We start from the raw sequence: 16,521 nt of genomic DNA on the forward strand, positions 1-16,521 counted from the left end.
TTACCCTTTTCCGGCACGTGACCTCAGAAAAATCGGGCTCCGTCGGTTGTGGCACGGCCAACTGCGATCACGCGCTGCCGCGCTATTGCGCAGCAGCGCGTGATCGAAGTTGGCCGTGGTTGCGGTAAGGCGCAAACCATGGAGCGAATTTTTTCTGAGTTCCGGCGGGAAGTGGGTAAACGCTATCGGCAACGCGCGAGAGAGTGATTTCGAATCTAGGGTACGAGTTTAAATTATCTTTGATTTTACTGATTGGAATTTTATTTTACCAAGGTGTAAACTAAATATGGGAAAATCTTGCCAATTCAAGAGTTGTAAGAACTATCACAAATCATCTTTAATCATAAGTTGGGTTAAATTGAAATTGTAGTGAAGTTTATTAATAACGTTAGTGCCTTCAATTGTAAATAAACTAAATATGGACAAGTAGGCCTAATGGGATGCTTCATTTGTCATCATTTTTTATTGGATTTGCCTTAATTAGAGATCGGCGTTTGAATAAGAAATTATCCAATTATTTATTTTTATTCATAACCGCAAATTATCCAAAAAAAATACGAAAAAATCGATTATTTTTGCATGTTAAATCGTTGTTTATTCGTATAAAATGTTCATAAAAACAGTTAACCAAACTTTCTATGGTTAATCGAAATTTGACGGTTAATTTATTCGCTCCGCCGACCTCTTGCCTTAATGTTTTTCTAAGCAAAGCTGTTTAAAAAGAATAAAAATATAGAAAAACATTTGAAATTAAGCATTTAAAACTTATTTTTACAAAAGGTAAATCAGAAGATTCAATCTCTTCATTGGGCAAATTAAGATATTAATTTTGAAGCGTTTTTTAAAGTTTACCCCTGAAATTATATTTAAAACAAACAATTTATGACTACATCGATGATAATTAAAATTGTAATACTACCCATTCGGCTTTTTAGATTTGGGTTGTTTCTTTTGACAATAAGCGTGATCCCTTTTTAGCCCGAGGCCCGAACGAGGACACGAGGTCCATATATCGAAACAGACGAACCCGCTGAAACGTTTTAGACTAAACTTCCACCCCCACCTCTCCCACTAGGGAAAAGCATGAGACAACGCATTTCGCGAACGTTTCTACCCCGTGCTTTCTCGAACGTAACATCAGTTTATTGCTAAGCCTTAACATGCCAAAAAAGTTACCTGGTTAAAAGGAAACACTTGTTGCATATCGTAATGCGAAAGTAATACGTTTTGTTCTAAAGGAATGAGTTTTCATCTTTTTCCAAAAGATAATTTTATACGAAATGAATTAACTCTGCCTCCATGAGAAGCTTTAAAATTGCCTGGTATTATAAAAATATTACATATAATTTTAATTATTTATACCATAAGAGGATGATAATAATAATATTATTACCTTCTTATACTTAGTTTTAAAAACATTATATATGTTACCTTAAAATATATTATCGAAAATAAACATTAGTATGTTCCTTATACACGTGAGCCGACGCGTTTCTTACCTGACGCAAAATTCTAATGAGGGCAAAAACGCGTCTCCAAATTGGCTTATATATGACTTTGTGGCTAGCCATTCTAACCGTTTAACCGACCGACCGGAAATAGCTCCTTCCCAGAAGAATTTGGAGAGGGGAGTAGAAACCGAGTATCTTTTATTGAAGCGTCCAGTGGGCGAATAGGTAGAATAGTCCATAACAGGCTTGGAAATAAGGTTTTTTTTAAACTGGCCCTTGTGACCTTCGGACCCCTATATTTACCATTATTTAAGTGGTCCTTGGGCCAGTGACACCTTGCTTTAATTTTTTTACTAGTCCAATGTGTTTGTCCCAATATTAGAAGAAATTGTTTACACAGTAACACAAGGCGCTCCCAGGCTTAATCTAACATCGTAAGTATTAGTAAATGTTTTTTTCTAAATTGTTAAAAATAGTTAACTTTAATTTAACATCACAAAATTATCACGTTTCAATCAGATTTGCTTTGAACTTTCAGGTTGATAAGTTGCTGAACGTCAAGTCTCCGATTGACTATCAATTAGCCTTTTCAGTTTACATAGAGCCACGTAGTGGCAAATGCAAGAAGATCATAAACTGCTGGACTTTTATCTGCTAAGCAAACGCTTTATTGAAAAATCGTCTGCTTAGCAGACGAAAATACCGCAGTTTATGAGCTTCTCGCATTTGCTACTAGGTGGCTCTATGTAAACTTAAAAGGCTAATTATCCAAGTTGAATTTTCATAATTAGGTGGAATTAATAAACTTAGGACCAGTGAACCCCTAGTTTTTGAATAAAACAGTGGTCCGAGAAATTAATAAAATGGTCTTTGACCCAGTGACCACCACTTATTTCCAAGCCTGGTCCATAATGAAAAGGGACAAAAAAGCTAACGAAAAACTCGTCATCGAATAAACATAAAAACGCGAATCTCGGACCAAATAGATCTTTAAAAACTAAATAAAATTAATTTCTTCAAATTTGTTTAGGGTTAGCTTTTTTTCCCTTTTCATCAGCCTTGGAAATAACGGTGGTCAGGTGCTCAAAGACCAGTTTATTAATTGCTCAGACCAGTTTATTTATTCAAAATTTGGGGGATCACTGTTTTTTTAACAGGTTAAAATATTAAATGTAAATAAGATATTATTTTTTAATTTTTGCTAATCTTGTTTACTGTTTTTTAACCTAGTATATATATATCCGCTTATAGCATTTAATGTCTCACATTATATTCTGTCATTCCATCTTGTACAGCAAAGACTATATAACGCTTCGCTTACTAGACAGGCGTGTTCTATGGCTCAACTTGCATACCGATTGTGACTCCATCTCGACGCTGGCCCAAAATATCCCCTACCTTGAGCTGTGTTACTAGTGGCGCCTCTAGCCGCGGGTCCAAATAATACCCCAGCTTTTACAGTGCTACAGAGGTATTAACAGGTTTTTCCTAGGAACACGCCTGTCTAGTAAGCGAAGCGTTATATAGTCTTTGTTGTACAGTATTCACTATTAATATGTTTTAATTAATAAACGTTTGTTATTTTAATTAATATATTATGACTCCTTACTAGTTTCGTCAGTTTAGTGTAGTGTAGGCTTTGCTGTTATCATTGGTGTTTAAAAACTCCAATAGGTTATGGGCCCAATTCCACTGCGCCACAACAAAACTAAAGGACTAGTCTACTGCCTGCTGTATCCGGTATCCTGATCCCAGTTACTACTTCGCCAAGACGTTGAAAAGCTATCTGGTCCGGAGAATTGGAGGAGTTGGAAACGACAAATAGTCGGCATCCTCACCGTACGAGACGTTTACGAGATACTGACTGGTGAATGGGTTGAACCCACGGGGCCGTTATTATCTTTCAAGTGAGCTCAACTCAATTCAAATTTTCACTGAACACTAGCGCCACCTCTCTACGCAGAAAGTGAAGCGGCGTTTTTGAGAACAACAACGAACGGCGACCGAATGACGTATTTCAAATTGACTTCAGAGCTCACTTGAAAGTCCCTTTAAACAAGAAAAAATACCGAGTGGCATTCAGTACAGTCCGGGGTATCATCTGGTCAGCCTTGTCCAAGAAGGTCCAAAACATGATAACAAATTGCGAGACACCAAAGGAGATGTGGGACAAACTACTTGAAATTTTCAAGCAGAAGTCGTCCAACCGTCTGCGTAAGCTTCTGGTGCAACTTATGTGAACTACGAAGTCACCAGACGTCGACATGGCCACCCACATTGCCCAGATGTGGTCTCTCTGGACAGTCATCTTGTCAACGGCAAAGACAGAGAAGAACATAACATTCGACGACTGCATCCTCATTGCCTGCATCTTCGAGTCTCTACCTCAGGATGAGTATCGAGAATTCGGTATGCTCTGGGACACGCTGCCAACAGAAAAACAGACGGTCGCAGAATTGGAACGTCTGTTGATTGGCCGTGCAACTTGAGAAGGTAACGCTTTCCGAGATTCGTCTGGTCTGATGGCGAAACGCACTACCGGAAGTCATCACGGTCACTCATTAAACGAGATGAAAGGCATGAGACGTAAGCGAAAATGCACCAATTGCCAAAAGTTCGGTCACGTTGCAGAAGACTGTCGAAGACAAAAAAGAGCTCCTAGAAAGACGAGCGATGACGAAAGTAATCGCACCAGCATTGGGGGTCTGTATTGCAGCAAACGGTCTCATTTTTTGCTCATCATCTGAAGCAGCATGGTACTTTGACTCGGGTGCTACACAGCATATCACGAACGACGCCACAAAGTTCCTAAATTTCCGCAAGTTCGCTACTCCAGCGACTCTTCAGATTGGAAAGAAGACGCAGATGACAGCGGATGGTGAAGGAGACATAAGGATTCAGTTCCGAATCGGAAAGAAACTCTATCAAGAGGTAGTCCACAATGTCTGGCACATCCGTGACTTTGCCTGCAATGTATTCTCGCTGAAAAGCGCAATGAAAAGAAACAAGAATCTGGAGTTCAAGGTCACAACAAATTCTTGCGGTCTCTATGAAGTTGTCGGAGGCAAGGTCGAGAGTCTGTATCGTCTGGATATCAAAGTCGAGCAGCCATCATGCTCCGCTCACATCGCAGCAGATCCGAGAAATGACCGGAAAGCAGATCTCCAAGTCTGGCATGAGCGCATGGGTCATCAGGATAAACGGCATGTAGCAGCAACGTTACGGAGACTCGGATACGAAGTTCTAAACCAGACGTCTGACAAGCTCTGTGAAGGGTGCATCTACAGCAAGATGACTAGGCACAGTTTCGGCACTCGTTTGGAGAAGGCTACGAAACCAGGTGAAAGGATCCATTCAGATCTCTGGGGACCATACCGACACCGTCCATGAAGGGGAAGAAATACTGCATCCTGTTCAAAGACGAGTATTCCAGTGTTCGAGCCGCATATTTCCTAACGAAGAAATCCGAAGTCGTTAACTGTTTCAAAGATTTCCTTGTCTTTTGCCGAACCCGCAATCACACAGTACAAGAGCTGGTCATGGACAATGGAACTGAATATGTCAACGAAGAATTCTGTAAATGGACTTCTCAAGAAGGTTTACCATACACGCCCGAACAGAACGGGGTCGTTGAACGAGAAAATCGTACGATCATGGAGTCTGTAAGGGCCATGTTGCATTCCAGATCGGACCTACCACCGAAACTCTGGGCTGAAGCGGTGAACACGGCCATCTATGTCCTGAACCGAACAGCACCTACATGCATTGCTGGGAAGACACCGTTCGAATTGTGGACAGTTGAAGACAAACCCATCGATCCAGCATCTGCGAGTCTTTGGCACTGAGTGCTTTGTCCACATACCAAAACAGAAGCGAAAGAAGCTGTCTCGGAAGGCGTATAAAGGTTTCCTGGTTGGCTATGAAGGCAATGCAGACGGATATCGAGTTTTTGTTCCAGAGCTGAACGATGTCCTAAGATCTCGAGGTGTTAAATTCCATCCCGAGACGTGTGTTCCTGATTCCCGGATTCCTGTCTCTGAGGAGTTGTCCAACCAAGGCGAGCAATTGACCGACGATTTGGTTTGCGAAAACCGGCCAACCAGAGCCACCAACTCATCAAAAGACGGACCAGCCAGAGCCACTAATGCACCATCATGTATGCCAACCAGAGCTGCCGACTACTCAAACGACGAGACAACCAAATCCGTCGAAGCGTCGGAAGACGTGGTTGCAGGACACAATGAGGCAACAGTCTCTGACGAAATGTCAGACAACCGCTCTGAGAAGAGTGGTCCGGTACTCAGAGATCGTTCAACGCTCAAGGGAGTTCCGCTATACCATACCTGTCATCCAGGAAATAAAGCTTTCCAGATCTGTGATACTTATAATAATAATAATAATAATATAATAATCACTGGTCACCGTGTCCAGTTTATTAATTCGAAATAATAACAAAAAATAGAAGGTGACCAGTTTAATAATTCAAAAGCTAGGGGGTCACTGGTCATAATGACCAGTTTAATATTCTAAGGGGTCACTGATCATAAGGACCAATAAAAAATACCTTATTTCCAGGGCTGCTTTTCATATATGGACTAAGAATAGTCCATATATGAAAAGCAGCCCTATAGGTGGTTCTTTTTAACTTAACGTATCTTATATTAGCTGCTTTCAACAACCTTCTGTTTCATTCCCGATTGTGTATCAGAAAGACCGTAACAGTTGTTGAGTGATACGTTTAATAAACGTATGGTTGTTGAACGAGCACGTAGAAGATTTCTGCTTGCCGGCATTTAGATTGATTAATTTTAAACAGGTTTTGTTTCTACTTCCTGTATTCCGATGCTTGGGCATAAGCTCCTGAGGCTTTCCAAGTAATTAATTAATTACATAAAATAAATTAACAATATATCACGAGTCGGTAGATGGCGATACCTTATACTGACCAGTGACCACTTACTTATTTTTATTCCCCATCCCCCTTTTACCCTACCAAAGGACTGGTGGTAAAGAGGGATAGTCGCGCTCGCCGCTCACCCAGGATTTGATTCGGGGGGGGGGGGGGGGCGATGAGACATTTTTACTTTTTTTGGGAAATGATAAGCAAAAAACGTTGTATGAAGCAGGCTTGGAAATAAGGTTTATTTCTAAACTGGTCTATTTGGCCAGTGACTCCCAACTCTGGAATTATTTAAGTGGTCACGTAGACCAGTTGGTTAGTAATGGACGCTTCAATAAAAGATACTCGGTTTCTACTCCCCTCTCCAAATTCATCTGGGAAGGAGCTATTTCCGGTCGGTCGGTTAAACGGTTAGAATGGCTAGCCAAAAAGTCATATTAAGCCAATTGGAGATGCGTTTTTGCCCTCATGAGAATTTTGCATCAGATAAGAAACGCGTCGGCTCACTTGTATAAGGAACATACTAATGTTAATTTTCGATAATATATTTTAAGGTAAAATATATAATGTTACTAAATCTAAGTATTAGAAGATAATATTATTATTATTATCATCCTCTTATGGTATAAATAATTAAAATTATATGTAATATTTTTATAATACCGGGCAATTTTAAAGCTTCTCATGGAGGCAGAGTTAATTCATTTCGTATAAAATTATCTTTTGGAAAAAGATGAAAACTCATTCGTTTAGAACTAAACATATTACTTTTGCAGTACGGTATGCAACAAGTGTTTCCTTTTAACCAGGTAACTTTTTTGGCATGTTAAGGCTTAGCAAAAAACCGATGTTACGTTCGAGAAAGTTTCCAGCTTTCTAATATTTCAACAAGCACTATATAAATAATAACTTACGAGTCCTGGCAGTCGGAAATATTACTTCTTGGCAATTTCTGGGAAGATGTTTTATTTAAGCGCCTATACGGTAGATAATTTTGAATTAATAAACTGGACACTGGACCAGTGAACCCCTAGCTTTTGAATAAAAATACTGGTTGTTGAAGATAAAAAGCGTTATCGGCTTTTCTCGTTTAGTTTTTTTAATAGGTTAAAAAATGGTTATTGTAAATAAGATATATATTTAATCACTTATCTTATCTAACTATTTTTTAACCTTATGTGTATATATATTCGCTTACAGCGTTTATTATCATCGTCACTCCTAATATGTCGTTCATCTTGTAAAGTATTCATTCTTAATAAACGTTTGTCTTTTTAAATTACTACGTTATGATTTCTTACTAGTTTCATTAGTTAGTTAGTTAGTGTAGGGTAGCTCTGCTGATTAACATTGGATTTAAAACTCCAATACTGGTCCGAGCAATTAATAAACTGGTCTTTGACCCAGTGACCACCAGCCTTGGAAATAACGGTGGTCAGGTGGTCAAAGACCAGTTAATTAATTGCTCAGACCAGTTTATTAGGTGGCTTTTTTTCGCTTGTCCGGGGACAAAAAGTGTAAATTTTTTACCCTAAGACGTTTTATTCGCCTGTTCTCGGGTTAAGATTTACCCTGTCCCGAATTTTGTTCGCTTGTTCCGGAGTATTAAGGTTACACTTATTACTCCTCCTCGAAAGGAGGTGTAGAGGGAGTAATCTAGTTTTGTCGTCTGCTTAAATTTCGTTGCACGAAAATATGACGGGAAACTTTTTGTAAATAACCTTTAACCTTTAACTACTCCCTTCCTACTCCAACTCGTTTTTTTCGTCAAGACAGAATTGAAGTAAAATGACGTCATATGGCTACACTTTTTAACCTTCTCAAAAAACCCAGAACAGGCGAAAAAAAACCACCCATTTATTAAAAATTTGGGGGGTCACTGGTCACCGTGTCCAGTTTATTAATTCGAAATAATATCAAAAAAACAGAAGTTGACCAGTTTAATAATTCCAAATAATAGGAGATGACCTTTTAATTCAAGTTTTATATCAATTTTGATTTCACTATTCACTGGATTTCTATGTACAGCGACTCCACTTACTACCGCCGCGGCCGCACGCCGAGGTTTTATGTAGAGTCCCTTCGCTCGCATCCCTCAAACGAGTGGAACTGTCTAACCCCCCTCCGGCCTCAAACCCTCAATCCCAGACTTGTAAATAGTGTATATTTTTAAGAGAGTCCACTGGACCCGGACCCCTCCGCCGATCTATTTTTTCGACGAGTCCAGGACTCTTCCCTCTTTCTTGCCCCCCCCCTCGTTTAAATTTATTTGTTCTTTAATCTCTCTTTATTTCTCCATATTATATTCGAAAATAAATGGCACCTAACCAGGCAAAGCTTATAAAATTTTATGGTAATTATAAAAGAGACAGTCAGTAATCGAACTACAGCATTATTTCATTATATATTCCCAACATCAAAGTTTACATATTTTCATATATAATCGTGATCGGGTAAATTAAAATGCTCGTAAATATTATCACAATTAATTTAACCATTAAAGTCTTCATTCCAAACCCATAGAGCTTAATTTTTTTCTACCTTTATTCATTCTAATAAAGCAAAATTTTAGTCTTCAATGGAACTGTTACAATTACTGTGCCTAATGGACTATTAATTACTGACTAATTATTCCCCACACGCGGCCACACCTGTTTAAGTTAAAAGAGGTTTTTCCCTTTTAGGCCCAAGTTTTCCAAATTTTTCATTGGTCATTGTAAATTTCTATAGGCCTCACAGATAACAAAGATAATCTAGACTACGTACCCTAGATTGGAAATGCGGCGAGATTCCTACGGGCTCCCGTCTAACCACGCGATTCCCTAGTTGCGGGGAGCAATGTAATAGCGTGAGGGTAAAAATTCTGAAAAATTCAGTTCGGTTCAGTTTTAAATTTCGTATCCGCGGTCGGTACTGGCTGCTGGCAGTCTAAACAAAAAAAAAATCGGGACTGGAGGACGAGGCCCGATTGTTCGACCAAGTTTGTATGAAGCGTAAATTTTCTTTATTTTACTGATTGGATTTCAAAGGTATTTGTTTTAAGTTACATTAACCAGATATAATATTAAACTTATGTTTATTTTATTTTACCAAGGTGTAAACTAAATATGGGAAAATCTTGCCAATTTCAAGAGTTGTAAGAACTATCACAAATCATCTATAATCATAAGTTGGGTTAAATTGAAATTATAGCGAAGTTTATTAATACGTTGGTGCCTTCAATTGTAAATATGGACAAGTAATGGAATACTTCATATGTCATCATTTTTATTGGATTTGCCCTTATTTTTTTCTAAGCAAAGCTGTATAAAAAGAATAAAAATATAGAAAACATTTGAAATTAAGCATTTAAAACTTATTTTTACAAAAGGTTAATCAGGAGATTCAATCTCTTCATTGGGCAAATATATTAATTTTGAAGCATTTTTTAAAGTTTACCCCTGAAATTATATTTAAAACAAACAATTTATGACTACATCGATGATAATTAAAATTGTAATACTAACCATTCGACTTTTTAGATTTGGGTTGTTTCTTTTGACAATAAGCGTGATCCATTTTTAGCCCGAGGCCCGAACGAGGTCCAGATACCGAAGGAGACGAATCCGCTGAAACCTTTCAGACTAAACTTCCACCCCCACCTCTCCGACTAGGGAATCGCATGAGACAACGCATTTCGCGTACGTTTCTACCCCCTGCAGATAAGTAGATAGGGGAGCTCTAGTTCCGTTGGGAGTCCGACTAATATTCGGAGAGCTGAAATAGACAAGTGGCGGTCAGTATACACTATACAGATGCCCCAAAGAGAAAATTAATTCAACCTTTTATTTCATTCTCGAAATTTTCCCTCTTTTTACACAGCTAACGATATAATTTGAGGGAGTCCCGTGGACTCTTTACCCCCTTCTAAAGACATTTTTGTAGGAGTCCCGTGATTTTTTTCAGGGGTTTTTGACGCGTGGACTGCCGCTATTTACAAGTCTGCTCAATCCTCTAAGTCTCCCTTTCCCCCAAGTACGGTAGGCTACCCTGGCTACGCGGTAACGGACCGGGAACTCTGGAGTTACGGGGCCTAGAGAAAGAGAGAAAATACCAAAAGTGGATATAAAACAGAAAGTCTGGGAGGACCCGGTAGCCCTGTTCCATCAAAAATGAGGATCCCCCAAGCATGCCCCTAGTTTGTGCCTACCCCCTTTGGCGGAGCATTACAAATGGCACTTTACTCGCATGTACCTGCGTAAATCGGCTGATATATTATAGTTCTTCTTCAGTTCCTTAGCCACCTGATTATATAGTCTTTGGGCTGGATTTGGTGCGTCTGCTCTTTGTGAAAATTCACATGTTTGGCAAGGCTTAGGTAGATAATTGATAAAAACGTTTTTGTTTTATTTGAATAGGGTGTGCGGCTTAAAGTGTTTAACGAATTTAAAAACAATCAAACTTTAAAAGAACTACTAGAAGATATGTGCTCTCAACACGAGTTGTTACATTCGCATTACTCTGAAGAAAGAGGAGGATAGTGGCTTTCTGTACGCATGGAACAATTGGGTATACAATTTAGTACTTAGTGAAGAAGGAATTGACCCAGTTATAATTTGTGACCCAATATATGCAAATGAACTCTCCAATCTCAGTTTGCGATTCTGCATTATTACCTTGGTTATTACTATCATTGATTAAATAACCTTATAAGGTTATTTAATCCGTGTTACTATACTAAAATTTGTCTATATCCCTATCTACTGGAATTTTAGTTAAGCCTTGGTTTAAATCTTCACTGGTTTGTATAGTACCAATTGAATACAAATCTTTTATAAATAAATTACACTGACTAAATTTACTTTTCGGCTTTAAAGCTAACTCTTCTGGTGTATATTTCTTACGAGCTTGAGCCACAGTGACTCTTGAACTTAACAGAGGCAAAATTTTTGAAAAAGGAATAAATTAACCAACGAGACAACGTCTTCGGGAGATTTACCAAGGAGAATATGCTTCTTGGTTTTACCGCTAGGTTAGCTAGCATCGCCCATCTGAATTATTTCCTCTGACCGTGACGTCATGAGACATAGGCCAAACGTAACAGAGTCGTTCCTGATTGGCTCAATCATTGTATAGGGGAAACAGCTCCTCATTTTTGAAGGAAACCACTGGGAAAGCTAACGAACCCTTTTCCTCCCAGACTTTCTGTTTTATATCCACTTTTGATAATACGGTAAATTACGAGGGTCTTCTAGGCTATAATGGTAGAAGTCTTTGGTGAGATAGTACTATATTGTACTATTCTTGTGGTACTCATAAAATAAAGTTAACTATTTTGAATACGTGTAAAGTTAATGTTACCAACATAATCTAACTTCTAAACATGTAATGACATTAGAACATTTTATACGAGACCAGTTAAATAATTCAAGGGCTAGGGGGTCACTGGTCATAATAATAGTTAACTTTATTTTATTAGTATCACAATATAGTACTATCTCACCTAAGACTACTGCCATAGCCTAGAAGACCCTCGTAATTTACCGTATTATCTCTCTCTGCTCTAGGCCCCGTAGCTCCAGAGTCCCCGGTCCGTTACCGCGTAGCCTACCGTACTCGGGGGAAAGGGAGCTAGAGGATTGAGGGTTTGGGGGCAGAAGGGGTTCGACAGTTTCAACTCGTTCGTGGGATGCGAGCGAGGGATTCTGCATAAAGCCTTGACGTGCGGCCGCGGCGGTAGTACGCGGAGTCGCGGTACATAAAAATCCGGTTTAATGGGAAATCAAAATTAAAAGAAACCTTGAATTAATAAAATGGTCATCTCCTATTATTTTATATTATTTCGAATTATTAAACTGGTCACTTTCTGTTTTTTTTTGTTATTATTTCGAATTAATAAACTGAACACGGTGACCAGTGACCCCCCAAATTTTGAATAAATAAACTGGTCTGAGAAATTAATAAACTGGTCTTTGACCACCTGACCACCGTTATTTCCAAGGCTGGTGGTCACTGGGTCAAAGACCAGTTTATTAATTGCTCGGACCATTATACCAAGACTCATCCTCAAATGCAAACTAGATATTTTGGTTTGTTTTTCTGCGGCTATATTTCCAACATTGTCTATGCGAAAAGCTCAGTTATGGTAGTGACAAAGGTATTTAAAGTACGTTGTATGGTTGAAAAATCTTAGCTGAGTATATTTTTGGCTTTTCAAATGTAACATGGAAACATACGTCGAGTGAAGGAACATTTATGCTAATTTTTAGATTGAGTATTGTTGTTATTGCATGTACATCTATTAGGTTAGCTCTTGAAATTTTTAAAAAAGAAATGAATGCATAAATTAAGTATAATCGCAAAAATTTCGTAAATTTAGTTCAATTTTTTACAATATTTTTACATACTCAAACTTTCATTTTAAAGGTTTTAGATTTGCAAATTTTTAGTAGAGAATGTATCTTCTTACAAAACACCACAAAAACACCTGTAGAAAATCTCTGAGAAACTGCCTGGCAAGGCTGGCATACACACTTATACAAGTTATAAAAAGTTAGGATACATTTAAAATGATTATCTTCCAGCGTGTTACCAAACTATACAAAATTAGTTCCTTACACAAACATTTTTAACCATAAATAGCAAACACTATAAAGACAAGATACTTCATTGTTTAAATAATCTTCTTAAAAAATTATATTAGGAATGCTTTTCTCTCATACTTACTCATTTTTAAAAATTATTTAGAAAACATACTTGAAAAGTTCGAGTTCTGCCTTCGCATTAAAAAAAAATATACTAGAGTAGAGCCATTTTAGATTTCTTATTAGGTATAGTATGGAAGTTGGTAAATTAATTCTGTTTATACAGAAATTTTGAACTCAATACCATTTTTAAGAACTCAAGCAAGAAAAATTTCGCTTAATTTAAGACTCAACTTGAAGAAAAAAGAAGAAGACTTGCACACCATGTAATTAGTAATTATCAACTGCACAATATAACTAAAGAAAACAAGAACAGCAGAAACACAATGGAGATTTCCTTCAGTTGTATCGTAGCGCTGAAAATTAGGGAGTCGGGTCAGAAAAGCTTTCCAATATATCATATCGAACTAAAAAGTGTATTTAAACAATGAGGTACAATGTCACTGTAGGTTTTACTATTAATTTCAAATTATATTTCAAATAAAATAACTGTTGCCAACCCCGCAACATGTAGGCCAATATTGAAAACTGTCCCATAATGAAAACTTGCGATTGACAGTTAAATCGGGTTCTGAAAATCTTGTTTGTTCCTTTGAAAATATCCAGAAATTTTCCCAGGTAAAAGAGGGTTCTTTTTCTTGGACGCAGTCGTTCCCTGAATATTTCATCTTACCCTCCTGGCTGGTACAAGTTTTGTTTTCTGGTTTAGTTTCGTAGTTGTAACTGTTCAGGTGGTTGGACAAGATGGAATGCCATTGTTGGTAGTAGTAAATTTGGCCAGAAGGTTGCGGTAAGGCGTTTTCAAAACTCAACGATGATGGCAAGCCTGCAGACACGTTACAAGATGAAAAGTAACTGGTTGTTTGAGATGAGAGAATAGCAGTACATTGGTGGGCGATGGTGGTGGCAGTGACTAGAGTAGCAATTGCTGAAACGTAGGCTATGACAGAAACCGCAACAACCTAAGTGAGACAATTTTATTTTATTTTGTTTATTTTTTGGAAGGCAAGTTTAAATTTCTTTACTTTGAAAATATCCAGGACAATGTTCCAATAATGAGCAAGTAACCATTCTTTTTGGGTGAGGACATACACGTCGGTGTACGTTAACCACCCACGCTTACATCCTTCCCAATGTGCAATTCTTAAATTTCATTAAAATATTAAATTAGCCTAGGGTTAAATAAGCTTTTCAAATTTAAACACACCGATTTTCCATATCCCTAAGCATTTCGTAAAATGACTGTGGTTTCACAAAAAGTTCCCAATTCTGTAAAACAAATTTTTAATGTGTAAGAAATCTCAGAGGTAACAGCTAACAAACCAACCATTGCAGCCAAAAAATTTCTTTCCAGCTTGTTTAATTCTTTGGTGTCCAAGTGCGCGGACGCGGCTGCCCATTCGTCATTGAAAACTTCCTCTTCTTCACCATCATCAAACAAGTATTTAGAAGCAACCAACATAGACACCAAGAACAAGTCACACGAGGAAACAGTTTGGAGATATTCTGGGTTTTTATGACGTAATCGTTCCAAATATACCAACGCAAGCATTAATGAACATGGGGAAATACAAGCGTGCCTAGAAAACGATGAAGCAAAATCGACACCAACAATATCCAGTTTTCCTTTTGGAACTGATTTGGCAAATAATTCAACAGCCACTTCTGAGGTAAGATTAAAATTTTAGTTTCTCATTTGGGCACCTAAAGTAGAAAAGATCAGTTATTAGTATTACCAGTTAAAGGAAGAGAAGAACGTTGATTTTTAGGAATTTTCCCATAATATAAGGTTTTTTTGAGTCTGTTACTTAGATTGTCATGGTCTTTAAATTCAATCTGTTAAAGAATGAGTCATTGTATTTACGTATTACTATTAGTAAAATTTATCTATTACAAGGCTTAAAACCATTCAATATTTGAGGGTTACCTGTAACTTTTTAACAATGTCACAGCCTTCTGAATCTATAACTTCCATACTTTTAAAACTTTTGAGGTTCATTGTTAAATAATTTGATTCTAATTCAAATGTTTGAACTAAATTTAACAGGGATTTTCGCTCCAGAAGAGTCCAGCGTGACAGATGCGACTTGGTGCAACGATATAGTTAACTACACTCAAATCATAGATCATGGCATATTGGCATGTAGAGATATGAAACTCCGCCGAAAAACGACAAGAAAAATGCTAGCATCAGCGACGCCCTGCGGCCAGGAGTAAGCGCGCATTCTTAATCGAGGATTTTAGACACAAAAAGCTTAAAGTAACGCATTTTCGTCTTGTGAATCTTAATTACTTTAAATGTCTGGAGCATATTGTTCAGCTCTTTATTGCAACAACTCTAAAGTAAAACAGCGTATTTATCAATTCGTCAATGAGAAAATTGTAGAGCGTCACCGAAAACGTACAAATAGCGTTGGCACAAAAAATAGAAGTCTTTTTCACTGACAAAATACGACTTCCAAAAGGGACAAGTTGGGCAAGCTAAAATAACTTTTTTTGAATTCCATTGGGAGAGTAGTGTAACTTAATGAAAGTCAGAAATTTGTTAATCTGGTGTTTAATGCAATAAACACCGCTTAAAAATCGAAGAGACAATGGTGAAGAAGGTATTATACGATTTAATTTCGTAGGATGAAAAATGCGAATTTTTTTAAGAAACAAAGAGAGATTTTATTTATCTACTTACAAACAAAATATATAAGTACGTTTCGAAAATACCACCTTCGGCTGCGATGCAGGTTTGGGCGCGAACAATCATATTGTCGAAGGCGGCTTGAATCATTTCCGGGGTTACTTCCCGGCAAGCGCTTACAATTCGTTGACGCAGCTCTCCAAGGGTCTCAACCGGAGTGGCGTACACCTTGTCCTTGACGAAGCCCCAAAGAAAGAAATCCAACGGAGTCAGATCGGGCGACCTTGCTGGCCAGTGTACGGGACCGTTTCTCCCTATCCATCGTTGCGGAAATTCGTTGTTTAGGTAATCTCTCACGGCTCTGTGGCAATGGGGCGAGGCACCGTCTTGCTGAAACCACAGTCTTGCTCATTGCGCCAACGGCATTTCGTCAAGTTGTTGTTCTACCTCATTTCTCAAGAAATCTAAATAACTCTGGCCATTTAGATTTTGCGGTAAGAATACTGGACCATTTAACCGGTTTCCAACAAGACCAATCCAAACATTCAAGCGCCCAAATTGAAATTGGTGATGGTGTTCATATCCCCAGTGTGGATTTGTGTCTTCCCAAACATGATTATTTTGGTGATTGTAATGGGAGTGGCGGCTTAAGAAGGCTGGGTCCCCGGGACGGCGGCAGTGTTTTGTGACACCCCCCAGGACCGTACAGAAGTTTTCACGGGTCCATCTTCTTCAAGTTTAATCGTTCTGATTTGCACCCCCCGTCGAGCTTCTCCGATGGCACCCCCTGCTGCCCTGGTACCCGGGGCGGACCGCCCCCCCCCGCCCCCCTTACGCCACCACTGTGACAGTAAG

The 16,521-nt window shown here is 38.4% G+C and overlaps 1 protein-coding gene across 1 annotated transcript; it reads right to left on the minus strand.

Moving 5' to 3' along the window:
- Positions 1–12,696: 12,696 nt before the first annotated feature.
- Positions 12,697–15,131, minus strand: LOC149949033 (protein CNPPD1). Its single transcript, XM_090174246.1, has 6 exons — positions 14,962–15,131; positions 14,771–14,870; positions 14,362–14,699; positions 14,242–14,303; positions 14,060–14,177; positions 12,697–13,996 (listed from the first exon to the last, which is right to left on the minus strand). The coding sequence occupies exons 1-6, from the start codon at positions 15,031–15,033 to the stop codon at positions 13,511–13,513; spliced, it is 1,176 nt and encodes a 391-aa protein (XP_090030372.1). The 5' UTR covers positions 15,034–15,131; the 3' UTR covers positions 12,697–13,510.
- Between the last annotated feature and the right edge of the window lie 1,390 nt (positions 15,132–16,521).

Source organism: Leiobunum rupestre, chromosome 4, assembly GCF_980474605.1.
Source record: "Leiobunum rupestre chromosome 4, qqLeiRupe1.1.hap1, whole genome shotgun sequence".
Lineage (NCBI taxonomy): Eukaryota > Metazoa > Arthropoda > Arachnida > Opiliones > Sclerosomatidae > Leiobunum > Leiobunum rupestre.

Coding starts and splice junctions, on each gene's coding strand:
- LOC149949033 (XM_090174246.1), bottom strand. CDS start 15,033: ATGAACCTCAAAAGTTTTAAAAGTATGGAAGTTATAGATTCAGAAGGC. Junction 14,700..14,770: donor TTCTTCTCTTCCTTTAACTG/GTAATACTAATA, acceptor ATCTTACCTCAG/AAGTGGCTGTTGAATTATTT. Junction 14,178..14,241: donor CTTAGGGATATGGAAAATCG/GTGTGTTTAAAT, acceptor ATGAAATTTAAG/AATTGCACATTGGGAAGGAT.